The 16923-nt window shown below is 51.7% G+C and overlaps 8 protein-coding genes across 8 annotated transcripts; 5 read left to right on the forward strand and 3 right to left on the reverse strand.

The window, feature by feature from the left end:
* Nucleotides 1-201: 201 nt before the first annotated feature.
* Z520_02854 (uncharacterized protein) lies at nucleotides 202-741 on the forward strand (the record flags this gene model as incomplete). The annotated part of the gene is made up of 1 exon (XM_016773367.1): nucleotides 202-741. One exon carries the CDS (start codon nucleotides 202-204, stop codon nucleotides 739-741), a length of 540 nt encoding a protein of 179 aa, XP_016635424.1.
* A 592-nt stretch (nucleotides 742-1333) lies between these two features.
* Z520_02855 (uncharacterized protein) lies at nucleotides 1334-3235 on the reverse strand (the record flags this gene model as incomplete). The annotated part of the gene is made up of 5 exons (XM_016773368.1): nucleotides 1334-1522; nucleotides 1582-1978; nucleotides 2033-2391; nucleotides 2447-2769; nucleotides 2857-3235. The coding sequence occupies 5 exons, from the start codon at nucleotides 3233-3235 to the stop codon at nucleotides 1334-1336; spliced, it is 1647 nt and encodes a 548-aa protein (XP_016635425.1).
* Nucleotides 3236-3956: 721 nt separating this feature from the next.
* On the reverse strand, nucleotides 3957-5371 carry Z520_02856 (uncharacterized protein; the record flags this gene model as incomplete). Its single annotated transcript, XM_016773369.1, has 5 exons — nucleotides 3957-4004; nucleotides 4067-4337; nucleotides 4387-4703; nucleotides 4755-5160; nucleotides 5211-5371. 5 exons carry the CDS (start codon nucleotides 5369-5371, stop codon nucleotides 3957-3959), a joined length of 1203 nt encoding a protein of 400 aa, XP_016635426.1.
* Nucleotides 5372-6914: 1543 nt separating this feature from the next.
* On the forward strand, nucleotides 6915-7925 carry Z520_02857 (uncharacterized protein; the record flags this gene model as incomplete). The annotated part of the gene is made up of 3 exons (XM_016773370.1): nucleotides 6915-6969; nucleotides 7090-7411; nucleotides 7487-7925. 3 exons carry the CDS (start codon nucleotides 6915-6917, stop codon nucleotides 7923-7925), a joined length of 816 nt encoding a protein of 271 aa, XP_016635427.1.
* An 856-nt stretch (nucleotides 7926-8781) lies between these two features.
* Z520_02858 (uncharacterized protein) lies at nucleotides 8782-10789 on the forward strand (the record flags this gene model as incomplete). The annotated part of the gene is made up of 7 exons (XM_016773371.1): nucleotides 8782-8812; nucleotides 8876-9444; nucleotides 9496-9601; nucleotides 9655-9789; nucleotides 9854-10161; nucleotides 10236-10397; nucleotides 10451-10789. The coding sequence occupies 7 exons, from the start codon at nucleotides 8782-8784 to the stop codon at nucleotides 10787-10789; spliced, it is 1650 nt and encodes a 549-aa protein (XP_016635428.1).
* Nucleotides 10790-11706: 917 nt separating this feature from the next.
* On the forward strand, nucleotides 11707-12729 carry Z520_02859 (uncharacterized protein; the record flags this gene model as incomplete). Its single annotated transcript, XM_016773372.1, has 1 exon — nucleotides 11707-12729. The coding sequence occupies one exon, from the start codon at nucleotides 11707-11709 to the stop codon at nucleotides 12727-12729; it is 1023 nt and encodes a 340-aa protein (XP_016635429.1).
* A 64-nt stretch (nucleotides 12730-12793) lies between these two features.
* On the reverse strand, nucleotides 12794-13882 carry Z520_02860 (uncharacterized protein; the record flags this gene model as incomplete). The annotated part of the gene is made up of 1 exon (XM_016773373.1): nucleotides 12794-13882. One exon carries the CDS (start codon nucleotides 13880-13882, stop codon nucleotides 12794-12796), a length of 1089 nt encoding a protein of 362 aa, XP_016635430.1.
* A 1095-nt stretch (nucleotides 13883-14977) lies between these two features.
* Nucleotides 14978-16159, forward strand: Z520_02861 (uncharacterized protein; the record flags this gene model as incomplete). Its single annotated transcript, XM_016773374.1, has 3 exons — nucleotides 14978-15434; nucleotides 15489-15608; nucleotides 15666-16159. The coding sequence occupies 3 exons, from the start codon at nucleotides 14978-14980 to the stop codon at nucleotides 16157-16159; spliced, it is 1071 nt and encodes a 356-aa protein (XP_016635431.1).
* Between the last annotated feature and the right edge of the window lie 764 nt (nucleotides 16160-16923).

A 16923-nucleotide genomic window follows, 5' to 3' on the forward strand; every position in this document is an offset into this window, starting at 1 on the left:
TCGCCTTATCGTGACCGTTGCACCAAGCCTACCCGGCCGGACCCTGAGAATGCTACCGACCGCTTATGTACTTGCCAAAGGGTGACATCCATGTCCTCTGCGGTCTTGTGGCTATAGAGTCAAAGCTGGAAGCTTTCATGGGCAAATTCTCCCTTTGTTGAATGGACCCCTCCTCAATAGTCTGTACTTAGCAACCTCGCCATGGCTGGTCCGAGTACGCTCCGCTCTCCAAATCGATACATCACAACACTGGACGAATCCGGAAGATCTGTCCTATCCTCTACTATCCCAGCCCCAGACTTGCCACTCTTCGAAATACCTGGCGGGGGACCACGTATATCGTTAGTCTACGCGACCAACCGCTTTCCCGTCAAGCTCGATCCGATTGAGGACTTGGCCACGTACAATGCCTTCTGCTCGGAACTGCCGCCCATGTGCCTTCCACAAGGTGTGATCATCCGCATTGTGGACATACCTCCCAGTTACACGTCGGACATGCATCGATCGGTCAGCATGGGGTACAACACCGTGGTGGAAGGAGAAGTTGAGCTGATCCTGGATTCGGGGGAGTCGAGGCGACTTCTTCCAGGTGACACGGTCGTACATCGCATGGACAATCATGCCTGGCGCAACAACAGCACAACGCAATGGGCAAGGCTGCTGGCAGTTGTGACACCGATTGAGGGTGGCGTGGCGGATGGGCACAAGCTGCCGGACAGCAGTGTTCCGTTCAAACAATGAATAGTGGGGTCATGTAGTGTCTTCTCTCCATGATTGACAGACTCTTTCGGGAAGACTTCTAGCAGAGAATGGAGAAACTCTTCACTTTTAATGAATCTCCCGGTGTAACAGCTTCCTCATATTCGTAGAATCCGAAGATTTGGAGTACAAAACTGGCCAGCGTCTGTCGTTTCGGCTCTAAATCCCGTGGGTTATAGTGTTCAGCTCCAATTCGCAGGCAACTTGGCCGTGAGCTTGTTACAAGCACGGAATCGACTCTCCAACCCGGCGATATACAGCAACACAAAACTTCATCATTCGCAAAGTGGCATTGTGGACGAGGATACCAGACTGGAGACACAATCATTGCCAGTCTATTACGAATACAATATTAGGCTAACTATCTGTGGACTAGTGCTAGAAGTCTATTCTCGAGTGATACCGAATTGAGGATCCGGAGGCGGAATAACTTTGTTGCAGCCAATAAGACCGTACTGCCTCTCCAGTGGGCGCCCGCAAAAGTAGCTACGAAGACTGAAGAAAGCCAGCGACCCTGAACATTCACGGCTCTGACGGCTCTGATCTGCCGCATCTCACAGCACACAGCCTCGAGCTATGTCTCGCTTCTTTTGACCATCACCTCCAAACCACTTTGGACGACGAAGAAATAGGAATGCGACTGCAATGGCTTTCCGGGGTAGACTAACTCGAGATCAAAATTTGCTAGTAGCTGGGGAAGGATCTTGTTCATCTCGAACAACGCTAAGTTACGTCCAATGCAAAGATGTCCGCCTCCACCGAACTGTGGCCAGTGGTGTAAGTATACCAATCTCTTCAAGAGAGAGAGTACAGCGACTTTACCTGGTACATATGTCTTTTCATCTCCTTGACGTTTCCAGTAAGCCAGCGCTCGGGGCGGAACTCATCTGGGTGATCTCCGTAGACGGTGGGATCGCGGTGAACTACCCATCCGTTGACCGACGCAATAGTACCTCCTGGATAGTACTTGTCGTCGATTCTCGCCCCGCCTCTGGGGACGTACCGAGGGATCGAAAGACCAACAGCTGGCCTGAGCCTCATTGTCTCAGAGAGGCAGGCCTGGAAGTACAGTAGTTCTTGCGCCTCAGCCCATGAGACATATTCGGAAAGACCAGCACTGCGGATTTCTTTGGTGAGCTTGGTGTATACGTCGGGACTCGACAAGATATAATAAACAAACGATTGCATCGTGGATGCTGTAGAATCGGCACCCGCACCGCTTTTTAAATTAGCCGGCGATCCCAGAGTTTCCACGAAAAGAGAAGAAACTCACATTGCACCCTGGGCCACAGAAAACACATCCCAATCTGACAGCTTGCCGGGATATTTCGCGCTCGCTTCGAGCAACTGCCCCAAAAGATCCTTCTTGCTGCTCGAAACATAGAAACCGCCGGACGATTCCTTCCTTCTCTCAATCTCTTTTAGTGCCATTTGAGCAACTTTTCGAGGCCTTAGAAGCTGCATAAGGAGCTGTAGCACCGGGTTCTCACGGAGTAAATGACGCATCTCGGGCATCTGTCCGACTAGACCGTTGTACCGTTGACTGTCATCAATGAATTTAATAGTGCCTCCAACATCTTTTTCCTGTGCCAGGAACCCATACCGCTGTGAGAAGGCAAATTCTCCGAGTACCTACCTGTTTCATTAGCGGGAGTGATATCTTCGATTCCATTGGCGACTTCCTTACGTCAAATGCAAAGTAGTGCAATAGTTCACCTAAGTCGCATGGCTTTGCAGCCTTTGCATATTCACCCACCTTACGAATCAATTCTTTCTGCACGTCTTCGATATAGGGACCCATTTTCTGGACGCTAGCGAGACTGTATGGCACCACGGCCATACGCTTCATATGTGCGTGCTTCCATTCGCGTACTTCGCCAAAAATATCGCGCAGTGGAAACACTGCGTAGAAGTCTGTCTTCGTGAATCCATTTCCAGGGGTGAAGATATCGTACGCCGCAGCCGGGGCGGCAAATGAGAGCTCATTCGGGCCCACGCGAACAACTTTGCCTGTATAGTAAATGGTCAGTGAAGATCCCCAAAGGAGAAGCCACCAAAAGAGATTTTAAGAAGCCGACTCTGTGTATTACACCATACCATATTTCTTGTGCACAGCAATATAATCACGTTCGGTGTGGCCGCTGTATACACTCCATACTTTCCAGAGACGTGTAATCGAGGCAAGGAACGGACCTGGATAGCTGGAAAGAGGATGCAGGTACCGTCGATAGAAGAATCGAAGGAGGATAAGGAGGATGCTTAACGTCATCATGTGCTGCCTGAGGAAGATCAAGAGATTTGAGACAAAGCTCCAGGAATAGGCGCTCGTGATCATTTTTGCTCCGTCCAGTGTCTTGATTTCTTCTGCATCGTAGGCCATCTCGAGATTCGGGCTTCGAAATGGAGTCATTTGGTCTTGTTTGATGCTCTCCGAAAGGTGGACGGGTTCGAATGTAGACGCATCCAGGTATTTCATGTCAACTGTAAGTAAACTTTGGCTGAACGAGACCGATCTTAGGTACCCATAGAACACTTCATCATACACCTGCAGAATGTGACATCCGGCCAAAGTGTCACCATTACCGTCTAAGCCCGGCCGCCGGCTTGTGGTGCTGCGCGGCAAACGGCAGGCGAACCACCGTGGCTTTTTAGGACCTTTCCGAAGGGGTTCGCAAAGAACTATTTTGCAGCTTCAGAGGTTTGACCGTCGAGCACCCGGGAATCCAAATTATCAATGACCTGGGTATTTATCATGAAAAGAAGGACGATAGATGGTATTAGCTAAGAAACATCCACACCCACTTTGGTCCCGTGCTCGTGGACGCTGGTGATGATAAAGTTGTGGTACTGCATGACAGGCTTCGGCAGATTCATATTCAAAGGACGAAGAAGCTAAAATTATAGCTCAAGAGTCAGGGCTGGCGATTGCTGGGACGGCCTGTCCGAAACAAGCCCTACTCCTGGATGTGGCTCAGTGCTCACTTGGCTCCTTATTGTGGCGAGACGAAAAATAATAGCTTGCGCGAAGATGCTATAGAAACCCAGCCGGGCACCGCAAAGCATCAGAACACTAGGCAGATGCACTGTTTGCGTAACAGGCTAAGGTCCGTTCTGGCTGCGTCCCCAAATCGCTCTGCTCCAGGTCCTCGTCCCGTCCTCAAACGGAGCAATCTGACCCTTGTGACAACCCTTAGCCTTCAATTGACGTAGAAACAGGTCATGTCGCCCACCAACTCTAGTTCGGCCTGCAATGAATGTCAGACCTTGACCAATTTCTCTCCAACACCACGTTCTCAATGCCACATACCGCTTGCAACTCAACTGTCGAATTGTTACCAGCTGAGCTAGCAGTCAGATACTGGAGGAAGGGGTCTTTCTTGATCGACTCTTCATCATCGTTGGTCACCCGACGTAGATTTCTGGTGGAGGTAGGGTCGGTGAAATTCTGCCACTTCTGCCGTCGAATTTCGTCGTATTTGTCGAGGATATCATCGTTGGCCCTGCCGGTGTGAATGCCCACTAAGCAATCAATCAGGCTGCCAACATCAGCGATGCCGCCCGTCAATCCCAATCCTCCGCTGTTTGACTATTTAGAATCCAGTTAAGCAGTGAGCAGGGGAACCTTACAATGGATTGCACAGATGGGCAGCATCACCAGCGAGAAGCACTCTTCCGACTCTCATCCGCTCTGCCAACCTCTGGTGCATTTTGTATGGACTGAAATTGCTGATCCTATACTGGTCCGGCTCGGGATGCCCTGGTAGGATCTTCCTAAACCTCAAAGGTAGGCGTTCCTTGACATCATCATAGCTAAGATGCCCGAGCTCAGAATATGTGAATCGCCAAAGCCCATCTCTGTTAATCCTTGCAATCAAACTGTGATGTTCGCGCGAGATGATGAATTGCGTATCGTCCCAGCCAAATTTGTCGATATCATAGTATATCTGTCAAATATCAGAATCAGCTCGCTCGGAAGACGTATACAGGGACCGTACATCTGTTGCCACAAGTTGTTCGTCCCAGGTAAAGCCCGGAAAGCTCGTACCAAATAGAGCTTGTCGAACAGCACTGTTTGCACCGTCACAACCAACCACGTAGTCAGCTGCAAATCTCTGCTGCCCAGACGGTGTCTGTGCCAATATCCACGCTCCTTCTAGGTCATTACCCACGTTGATGACTTTATGTTTCCAGTGGATGCATGCTCCAGGCAACTTTTCAATCTCCTCCTTCAAGATAGGATTGAGCAAGCTGATCGGTAAGACGGCAGGGCGATCAGGGTTGTCAAGGTCAGCCCGAGCAACCGATGCAATTTTTTCGCCGTTCAGCTTCCGGAAAGAAAATGATTGCACCTCGATGCCAGCTTTGCGGACTTTCTCCAAAACTCCGGCCCTTCTAAGCACCCTAAGAGAGATTTAGCTGGACGCAACTGTGATATCTCTAGGCTGACATACTGCACTGCCGAAGAACCATACCCAAGAGCACGTGGAGAAGAATCGAATTTGTCTTTGGCTTCCAATATGTCCACTGGAATACCTGCCTGAGCCAACATCAATCCACAAAGTAGGCCAGATGGCCCTGCTCCAACTATGATCACTTTCTTTACTTCAACCATGGTCTCAAACGATGGTACAAGAATATCCTGACTAAAACAGGCCCCAATATGTTCCGCAAAGTCGAATGCAGGTATTAATGATCTCTAATCCGAGCCAAAAGCACGGCAACCAACGTAAACAAGGGAGAGTATACTGTGCGCGAATGGAAAAGACTGTACCAACCACCTACTTTCCGCCGCCTTCCTGACCTGCACGGCGTCAAACCGGCGTATCGGCCTAGATTCACGGGACAGGAGCATCTTCTCATAGCGTACCTTCTTGCCGGAGGCAACATCCTGGAGACAGCGCAGCTGTCAGCTCTCCCATGGTCCAGCCATTCCGGATTCTGGACAGACTTCTGGGTCGTGTGGTTACAACTCGCTTTGGCTGCTTTTGCTGGTGCTTGCCAGTCTCTCCGGGAAACTTGAAGTGACCGGTGGTCTCACGGCGAATTAGTAGGGAACAGACAGGAAGAGGCGGCGTGTGCGGGCCGATATATGCCGCTCCGAAAACCCCATGCGATTGAACACGTGCCTTGGCGTTGTAAGTCACGGCTTCCATGCTTGTATCTAACTACCTCGGTAGGTAGTATCCTCAGCCACTTTCGAGGTAACTTACATGACAACTGTGATGTTGGGATGAACAACCTATCCTGGAAAGGGCCATGCGGTCCGTCTGACGCATTTTCAATGCGATTCATTTTCTCCTCGCGACAAAGTCGAGGCTAAACCGACTTGTCCCTGGAAGTGGTGATGGAAGTAGTGATGCCTTCCAAGATTCCATCCCCCGCTTAGCGTTCCAGGGATCTGAAGAAGAGTGTCTCTCACCACCGCTCTGAATGCCCCGTAAACGACCTCAATGAGATGCAAGATGACTAAGAGGGGTTCTCTTCACCTTCAGCTGCATTTCCCGCGGAGGGCCTAGAGCAGCAGCAGACCTTCGAATAGCTTTCAAGCGACATCAATGTCATGGTTCGTCACATCGAGATACCTAGCAGGCCCCATCACGTCGTTGGGCGGTCCCAATTGCTTAGAAGCACCGTTAGCGTCAAGAACGAACGTAATTGGGAATGTGTGAACTTCTCCAACAGGACTTGCATTAACTAACGTACCCACATCATCTCTGAAGGGGAAAATGCGGGCCGGCTACCGGGACCTTCACCTCTTACCATTGGATGAAGTGACACTGAGATATGCGAACACGCCTCGTGGGACTCCCAATTGTAGTCTCTTCTCTCCCTCGCGGCATGGTTCTTGCCTCAGAGAAGGAACCCTGTTGTCCCTCAATGGGCATTGAGTTGGTCATTCGGCTGCTGCGGCTGTACTTCCCTGTAGGAGAATCTCTACTGGAGTGTAGGAACCACGGATCCTAGTGATGATGACAGCAGACAATCCAGTGGCTGTTACACGACACGGTGCTTCGCGTTCCTTATGATCTCTTCTTCTCCGGTCCATCCACTTGAGTTTCTGGTCTCATCTGTGCAAACCTGACTACATTTAGTCGAGAACACCTTTAGCTATCCGCCTTCTGTCAAACATTGTTTTCGCGCCGAACGTCGCTGTGATGGCGGAGCCTACAGGGCTGATTGCACAATCAGGTATCGAGCTTCTAACTTTCGGTCAGTGATAACCTCATTCCTTGCGATCGGCCCCAGTTAGCAATGATCTAGCTAGATCGCTCGAACAGTCACCAAGCCGAGACTTCTGAAGCGACAGCAGCTTACCATAGGAAAAACCAGGGACACCCAATGGCCTCAAGATCTCCATTCTCCTGGAGGAGCTCAAGGAGGCTTACGGCAAGGAATATACCTACCAAGCCGTAAACATCTTGAAAGACACGCAAAAGCAGCCGTGGTACACGTCGCTCAACCCCAACGGCCGCATTCCCACCATTATCGATCACGACCGCGGTGGCTTTGTTGTCTTTGAAGGGCTCGCCATCCTCTCGTATCTGACACGCCACTATGATCCCGAGTACAGGTTCAGCTTTCCTCTTGACTCAGACGAGTACTCTGTCTGCGAGCAGTGGATGGCGTGGCAACACGGTGGCATCGGGCCCATGTAATTCCATTTTCTTTCCTCAGTCCTTTCCCCCAAGATTGTCCATCATAAGTACCCACTAAGCCGTTGTTCCAGGCAAGGCCAGGCGGTCTATTTCGTCCACCTAGAAAAAGAAAAGGACAAATTTGCTATACAACGCTACGTCGGCGAGTCGGAGCGACTTTATGGTATTCTCGACGCTCGTCTCCAAGATCGCGACTGGGTCGTGGGGCTTGGCCGTGGCAAGTTCTCGATTGCAGACTTATCGCTGGCTGGGTGGGCCAACCTCATCCTCTACACCCACATAGATCTTTCCAGGTTTCCCAACGTCGAAGCCTGGCTCGAGCGGCTCTACGCGCGGCCAGCCCTGCAACGAGGCCTTGCCGTCCCGGGAGGCACGATCCCTTTGGTTGGCAACCAAGCGCTCAAGAAGAGGCTCCTCGAAGACGAAGAGTTCAGGACAAAGCACATGGAAACTGAGAAGCTTGTTCAAGAGGCGCAGGCGCAGTATCACTACAAGTACGCGTCCCCTTGACGTTGGGGAGGTACTGAACACGCGGTTGGAGTCTCGGGCCTCCGCAGTCTTCCACCTGTAATGCCGACAACCAAAATATATTAGCGAGACATCAATAAGGGACAAAGCCTCTGATTTCATGCATTATTCTGACGAGGTGCTGAGAAAGTGAATGTGAGGAACGAAAAAAACTCCACGGGGATTCCAGTTCCTTGATTCCTGTCCCTGCTATCATTTGCAGCTTGTCGATTATCAAGATTCGTGCGTCCGGAACTCGGTGTTTCTGGTGGGCAAGTCAATGCAAATGGATATATATCTCCTTCCAGTGGTGTGCTCCGGGGATGCTCTAGGAATTCCTTCGGGTTTGATGTGTCGGTAATTAATCGCCATCCAATTGCCGAACGAGGTTGTCAGTTTATGCGAGTCAGCATCGCTCCAAGAAAGTCGCCCAGCCCCCTTCAATCCCTCTCGCTCTTGTGGGCCTCGCCCAGGTGCGAGCCAGTCAGAGCCGGTGCTCAGACTGGCCCAAGTCAGTCCCGCCGTGTCAACTCCGTTCATGGAGCAACTTCCATACAATGTGATATGGCTGCTTCCGAGGTCTCGAGGACCGCTGGCCGTGTCCACGCTTGACGTGGGGTGCGGACAGGTACTGGGGTTGGGGTTGTTTCTGTGATGAATTGATGATAGCTTGGTATTTGTTTATCTCAGAATTTCGAGTACACATGCTTTTTTTTGTTTTGTTTTTGCGCATGTGCAGGTTTGGACGAGCACCTTCAATCTATCCAGAACTTCTCCTAGCGAAGGCTGCTCTCTAATCCCCCGCTGCAAGCAGAGGTGAATTGAACTGACAAGCAGAGCCGCTGTTGGTCCTTTCGAAATGCCGTACCAGGGATCGGTGCTGCCTGAACGTAAGGACCGCTGCAGTGCATTTTTTTTTTTTTGCGGAAGCTTGGGACTGACTGTTCTCGCAGCAATACCCGACAATGTGACAATCTGGTCATGGCTGTTCGAGACGAAACATTCACCACCAGGGGTCAGGCCATCAGGAGGCTTTCGCGATGCGTCGACCGACCAGTTCCTCTCCTTCGACGATATTCGCCGCCTTGCAACCCGTCTGTCGACCATCCTGTACCACAAATACGGTCTGCGCACTGGAGACGGAGTTTGCGTGTTTTCTGCGAACACAATATGGTACCCCGTCGCGATGTTTGCGGCAGTCCGACTCGGGGTGGTGTTCACTGGTTCCTCGCCGGAATATGGCCCGGACGAAGCAGGCTATATTTTGAAGGCGTCGAGAGCCAAGCTGGTGTTTGCGGATCAGAGTTCGCTCAAAGCAGTCTCGCAAACGTTTAACGCGGATCGGATTGTCCTTCTGGAACCTGCACAGGCTTCTGGCGCTTTGCCTTCAGTCAAGAACTTACTCGACGAACCAGACTCTGGCGGAGCTCCCGCGCCTTTCACGCTTCCCGCAGGCAAGAAAAACGGTGAGGTCTGCGCGTACCTGAGTTTCACCTCTGGCACGACGAGCCGGCCGAAGGGCGTAAGCATGCCGGTCCTTGGATCCAGCCATGCCATGACTGACTTGATCCAGGTCATGATATCCCACAGAAACGTGATCGCCCAGATCATGCAGATGCGGTCGCTTGGCCGGCAAGACCTTCCAAGGGTCTTGCTAGGAGTCTTGCCACTGTTTCATAGTACGTTCCATCTCCGAGAATGTTCGTGCAGGATGCGACTAATACCATTATAGTCACCGGGCTCGTTCAGATCTTGCAGCTGCCAATCGTCCTCGATCAAGAAGTCATCTTGATGCCCAAGTTTGACATGCAGGGCATGATGGACACGATAGTCAAATACAAATGCGATGAATTGTGGCTTGTACCACGTAAGGATCCTTCCCCTCCTTGGCACTGGCAGGACAGCAACTCACCCCACTCTTCGATCGATAGCTCTTCTCATCAGACTGGTCAATGACCCGATCGCCGCCAGCCATACCTTGCCTTTGGTGAAGCAATTCAACACCGGGGCTGCGCCTCTGGCCCAAGAGATCGTCGAAAAACTTGCGAAGCGGTTCCCGCATATCGCGATACGGCAGGCATGGGGAATGACCGAGAGCACCAGTGCCCTGACACTAACACCACCGGCATTGCAAACCTATGAGAACGCTCACACAGTTGGTGCCGTCGTTCCGGAAACAGTGTTGAAGATAGTGGACCCGGACACTGGGAAGGAAATCAAAGAAGGCGAGAGCGGAGAGGTAAGCAAAGGATGTGGCGGGACCCCATTATGTATCATTATGCATCTTGAATATTGTGGCTGACGGTTGTGCAGATCTGGGCAAAAGGCCCTCAGGTAACGATGGGATATCTTGATAATCCGAGCGCCACAGCAGAGACGTTTGACCAAGAAGGATATCTACACACCGGTGACATAGGCTCCATGCTGCCTAGTGGTCTCCTTCTGGTCCAGGACAGGCTCAAAGAGATGATCAAGGTGGGTTTTCTCGAGTCGAGTGGGGTCCAGGAAAGCCAGCTGACACGCCGCAGGTCAAAGGCGTAGGAGTCGCTCCAGCCGAACTGGAAGATCTCTTGCTTGGCCATCCGCTGGTCGTCGACGTTGCGGTCATTGGTATTCCCGATCCATATTCCGGAGAGCTGCCAAAGGCCTTCGTCGTACTGAGCGAAAAGGCCAAGCCTGATCCTCAGACGGCACGGGAATTGCAAGACTTCGTGCGCCAAAAGAAAAGTAGAAGCAAGTGGCTGGGTGGTGGTGTGGAGTTCGTCAACCAGATTCCCAAGAGTGCTTCCGGCAAGATTCTGCGGCGGATGCTGAGAGACCAAGAGAGGGCTCGTGCACAGGCATCCGCGATCAGAAGTCGGTTGTAGTCTTATGTGGCGTTGGATGCATTTCGGGCCCAGAACGCCGCGCCTTCTATTTCCACTATGCAAGAAGGCTCAGGGGGAAATATGCCGGTGTTTTTGCATCATAAACATGCACAGCTGGAGCCGTTGAAAGCGTGCGGTGCTTGCATTGGTTCAATTGGCGGAGTTACGACTTCCCGCTCGAGAACGGCTTGTTTGAACTCCTTGGTATCTCAACGAGGTCAGCTGTTTTCGATGAACCGCGTCCTTTGGAGAGCGCATGGCCACACAAGAACCACGCAGCAAGTCGTTCGCCATTTGTGCTTTCCAACGTTTGAACAGATCTCTAGCGACATGTCTCTTTGAAGTGACCGTTCTTCGTTCCTCTTGTCCTGGTTGTCCCAGGTCGAGGCATCCTTTACCTGGCGGATCGAAGGGCGACTCTGATTACACATCCGATGCTACTGGATACGCGCATGCCTCCGCACCCAGGCACTTCCTTGCTGCCGAATTACTCCAGAAATGAGTGATATGGTGCATTACCAGCATCGCCTGACCCTAGTCCTAAACTGGCAATATTTGAGAGCCGCTCCGTCACCATCCAATCGTTGCACAGTATCCGGGGCCCACCTTTCTACTGTCCCTTGGATGTTGTCTCTGTCCGCCCCCAGTGTGCAGGAGACGGATGAACGGACATATGTGACAATGTCTATCTTACTCCGTAGGCGGGGGTTCAGGCAGTCCCGCTGTCTCTAAATGGCTGTTTTGCTTAGAAATCGAAGCATCCACGAGCAAGTAGCCAGACATCCTCAAAATGGGGTGGGAAGTGATGTATAAATGCCACTATCTCAGCTGTACGTAGAATCTACATCTTCATATTGTCTTTCAAAATTCAGTACCTCTCCTTAGAACCTGTAAAGGTTTTCTTTCGAAAGAAAAACATGGCCCCTATCAACCATGCCGCCTGGCTGAAAAGCAAAGGTGCACAGGAATTTGTCGTCGAAGAAGCTCCATACAGCCACCCCTCTGCCAACGAGATTGTCATTCGGAACAGAGCAGTTGGCATCAACCCAGGCGAGATATCCGTCCAGCGACTGGGGGTCCGAGTAATTGGATACCCAAGCATCTTGGGGTCGGAAGTGGCCGGTGTCGTTGAAGAAGTCGGGTCGGCTCTGACGTCTGTGTTCAAGCCGGGAGACCGCGTCCTCGCCAGGGCGAATCGAATGGTTGCCAACAAATATGCTGGGTACCAGCATCACGTCGTCCTGAGCCCACCGTTGCTGGCCAGAATTCCAGATCATATCAAATTCACAGAAGCGGTGGTCCTCCCAGTCGGCATCACAACTGCCTCGTCGTGTCTGTTCGACAGCACCACCTTAGGGCTCGAAATGCCTCCTGGAAATGGAGGGCAAGGCAAGACACTATTGATCTGGGGCGCGAGCAGTGCTATTGGGCTTGCCGGTGTGCAGTTGGCCGCCGCCGCAGGGTATGAGGTATTTGGTGTCGCAAGTCAACACAATCACGAGCTGGTCAAGTCGGTTGGGGCAGCCCGCTGCTACGACCGTCACAGTGGCAGTGTCGTGGATGAGATTGTGGCCGATCTGGAGGGCAAGGAAATTGTCGGGGCGTATGACGCTATATCACAGAAAGAGACTACTATGGCCCTTTGCGAAATACTCCACAGGAGTGGAAGTCGAAAGCTGATCGCGGCTGTTCTGCCTGTGGGAGACTATGTCAAGCACGGCGTGGTGATCAAAACGAATTTTACCGTGAATGTCGAAAAATCAGGCATTGGCCAGCATATTTGGCAGAACTTCCTAGAGCCTGGTCTGGCCTCGGGAGCTGTTCAGTGCAAGCCGGATGCGCAGGTCATTGGATCGAATCTGGGTGACATCCAGAAAGGCCTCAATTTGCTTGCCGAAGGTGTCAGCGCGAAGAAGATCGTGGTGACTTTGGACGAGTAGGCTGGCCAGCATTTGGGTTATAACGGGCTGCTTTGGCTCTCTCCGGTTGAGCCATCTCTGCACCTCAGGCCCCAAGAGCATCCGTGATTGTCTGTCTTTCCCTCCTCACCCAATTCAAGTAGACGGAATAGTCGGTAGAAGTTGCCTTCGGTATTTCTGAAGCGGTTAATGCTCTCCGCAAGTCGTTTTCCAGTCGAGTCAGGACTTTTCCAAGAAGCCGGGCACCCCTCGTAGATGCCAGGCATTGCTGGATTGTAGCTTGTGGCATCCCGGCCACTCTATCAGGACATGTCTCGAGACATTCTTTCACGGATGGTTTCCCTTTGGTCAAAAGCGAAGCTTCTGCTGCCACGATATTGTTGACCACATCCTTAGCATGATTAAATTGATGCCCTGAACGGTCCGGAGTCTTCACTCTTGCATTCAATTCCTGCATCAGCTGAATAGTTTCAAATCGTAGCAGGTAATACTGAATGAAAAGATATGCAATATCTTGTGAAGGATAACAATGTTGAAAACGGTTGGCTTTATGAGGCGTCCAATCTTTCGGCGCTTGATATTCCCACAGGGATAGACGACTCAGAAGTTCGACTAACCTCTCCCGCATGATTTGGACGGACTCGGTATATAGCAAGGCGCTCTCCCGATCAAACTCGGCCCGGAGAGCTACAACGCTAGTAGCGTGGGCGTCGAGTTGCATTGCAGGAGTACAGGACTGGCCCAGCCGCTCGATGTCGGCCTGAATGCTCCACAAGTCCCAATTGACTGTCCCTTTTCCGTCATCCAGCGCCAAATTGACGGCATTATTTCGCACAGCAGCCAGCAACGTAAGTGCGTTGTGGTCTTTGAAATTCAAGCCTCCTCGCTTTCTGATGAGAGCTTCAGCCCCCCTCTGGTGGGACATGGGAGGAAGCATGGCCGCTCCATGCCTTCGACCGAACAGGTATTCTCCAAATTCCAGAAGCATGACAGCGCTCAAGGTCTCGTCCTTGAGACTCGCGAGTGCATCTGCAATCGCTTGGCGGACGCTTTTGATAACTCTTGCCAGAAGGCCACTTTCTAAGGCGTATGGTTTTCCTTTGGAGCACGTTCCCATCATGTAGATAGCAAGCCATGACACAGCATCGGCAAGCGGAGAGCCGCCGCCGGGCATTGTATGATACAGTGGCATGATTAGTTCAAAGTGGCCGTGACTCGCTCGCCAGTCTCTCTCTGAGGTGAAAATTGTTTTTGAGAAAAAGAAGCCGAGCGCCTGCGCTTCTAGACATGGTGCCATGCCTTTGGGTGGCGCCAGTATCTGGCGCGACTCATCCCTGGACGAACGCAAAACCGTGCCTGGGTTGGATTTCTGGAAACGCAAAGCGACAGATGCGGTCTGATCCCGGAGCACGACATCAATTGGGTGAGAGTAGCCAGGGCAATCGAAGCCCAATCTGGAGCATTGCTGACATCGTGGTGACGTTAGATCGCACTTTAATCCAGACATTAGTGGTTAGTCTTTGACATATCTGCCATGGCATGACTCTACCTTGACATGGCGGTCTTTGCATCTTCGGCATCCTCTCGCAGGACCACGATGTACCATTTTTGTCACCAACAGACCCGTTGACTCTCGGCCGGCTGTCGGCGCACAAAGCTGTTGACCATTGATGAGCAATTCAGCTACTAGATCTTCACGAGTCGTTCAAGTTCGATGCCAATAAGGGCTCCGAGGGGAAGTCAGCATTGATGGGAGACTTCTGATGTCAAAGGAAGAAAACGCGTTGTAAATTTATTGGGGCTCGCGAGTGAATGGAAACCTTATTGCAAAAGTTACCGAATTCGGATGCGCCTATTTGTAAGCTAATACCTAGGTAGGTACTAGTAGAAGAAGTATTGGGCGAGTATAGCATTCAACTAGTGGCCTCTAATACTGGCTACCTAGGTACGATTCGAGTCCCAGGGGAATGATGCAAGGGCCCAGCTGCGGGGCTGGCAAGGCTATACATTCCGTATGCCGTATCCCCCCCCACAGACTCCAACTCCAGGTTTACCGAGGACAGTGAGATCTACCTCCAAATCCCGAGCCCCCCGCCCACTCTATGGCGCCGACATCAAGGTGACCAAGAAGAGTGGTCGCAGGTCAAAGCATCAATCATATTCGAGCAAGACCATCAGGTGCACATCTCCCAACAGCTACGGAGTACAAAAGTTTGAGTCAACATACCTAGATACCTAGCTGTGGAACTATTGTCAGCCAGTTGCCGCCATGATGAAGCTCCTGCTCATGCTATTGAAACATCCTCTACGCGGTCTTATCTTTTCCTATTCCTTCTTGGTCCAGGTCTTGCTGTTACTCTTGCGACGAGCCTTGCTTCCACACTTCCCCGTATATCAGTCTCTCCGGATCCAACTTCAGCGAGCGTATCTGGGGTCGGCCTCACTGACCTTCCCGGACCTGACCCACCGGCTTCCAGTGGGCAGATTGTCCCTCCGCCGAGCTCGTAAGATCGATGAATCCGTCCCAGCCTATTTGATCCCCGGCTCTCGGGAGCTTGCTGAATTTGCGGTCCCGACGCCGACACGGCAACAATGTCTGGTACTCTACGCCCATGGCGGTGGCTATGCGCGTGGTGAAGCGAGAATGTATATCAACTACATGGAGCGGTGGATCCGAGAGGCGTTCAAGGAGAATCTAGAACTCATGTTCCTGAGTGTTGAATATCGTAAGCTTTTCTGCCGCGACCGTATATGAACAACCCAGTTGACACGTCGCGCAGCACTGTCGGTGAAAGAGAGTCATCCGGCACAGAAGAATGCCTTCCTTCAAGTCTACAAATATGCTCTCGACCAGAATATACGGCCAGAGCGCATTGTTTTTATGGGCGACTCGGCTGGAGGTGCGACTTCGATGTGTGAACCATGATATTGTTGCTTGTGCTGATGGATTTACCCAGGCTCACTAAGCCTACTTGCGGAATTGGACCTTAAAACGCTCAATCTTCCACAGCCTGCCGCCACAGTGCTGATATCACCATGGCTGGACATGAACTGCAAGGTATACCAAGGAGGAAATGGTGCTGTCGAGACTGACTACTTCATGATTGCTAATGAAGCAGTTCCGGCACTTGCCAAGCTGTTTGTTGGTGGCGTTCCCCCTGACTCGCCAGAAGTCAACCCCCTTCATCATCGGCCAGAAGCGCTCGAGGGACTGAGCCCGCAGCTGATCTTTACCGGTGGAGCGGAATTCGCTCGTTATGACTCTGAGAAATGGGCTGAGCTGTGTCGCGCTGCAGGTGTGGAATGCAAGTTGATCATCGAATGGGCCCAACTGCACATCTATGCAGTCGGGTCAAAGTGGACAGAGCCCGCTGTTCGGAGAAAGACTGATGGCATAATCATGCAGTGGATCAAGGATCATGTTGCGAGAGTGAAGGGAGACGATTGGTGATTCCATATATATTGGAGATTGGATGAGGTTCCCTGACCAGAAAGAGCCGCTGCAATTGTCGTCTGGGGATCGGCGGTGGACGTCACTGTGGATGCCACGTTCAATGGCGAGAGCCGAGCTGTCTCCTGCAACCCTCCTCTGCAGAGGCTCAAGCAACGGCGCGTGGGGGTATCAAAGCGTAATGCATGATAGATGGGCACCACGCATCAGCTGGAGGTTCAATGGGTATCAGACGCCTAGGGATCCAAATTGGCAATTGCATACAAACTACTCGGTAGAAGCGAATAACTCTTGTGGGACCACCTACGCCTGCCTTCAATCCTTGAGGCTAAATGTGCCACAAAGGCCCGTACAGTCGCATCCCTTATTCTCCCTGGTTCGTCATACAGTGGAAGAAAGTTGAGTCCAGCGCATCGTGTCAATCCTCATGCCACAACTTCCGGCCAATGTCCCGAGCGAATTCTTTGGAATCATGACGATATTGTAGCTCTGCTGGGTCTGAGGATAGGTTGTAAAGAGAGAGTCGTAGCGGCTCTCGACTCGTAGCTGGATAAGAGACCGAGTTATCGGTGGGTGACATGGATACGCGGATACGCGGGACAGGGGGCCTTCTCGGCGTTGTAACCGTTTCCCTTGCAAATTCCTGCGGAGGTGGAGGTTGATCGGTCGATGGTGGAGTTTTTGACACAGTTTGATAACACGAACAACCTAGGTCTCGAAACCTGTCGTGGGATATCGAGGAATATTGTTCAACGGCGTGCTAG

The sequence above is a fragment of the Fonsecaea multimorphosa genome (genome assembly GCF_000836435.1).
Source record: "Fonsecaea multimorphosa CBS 102226 unplaced genomic scaffold supercont1.4, whole genome shotgun sequence".
Taxonomy (NCBI): Eukaryota; Fungi; Ascomycota; class Eurotiomycetes; order Chaetothyriales; family Herpotrichiellaceae; genus Fonsecaea; species Fonsecaea multimorphosa.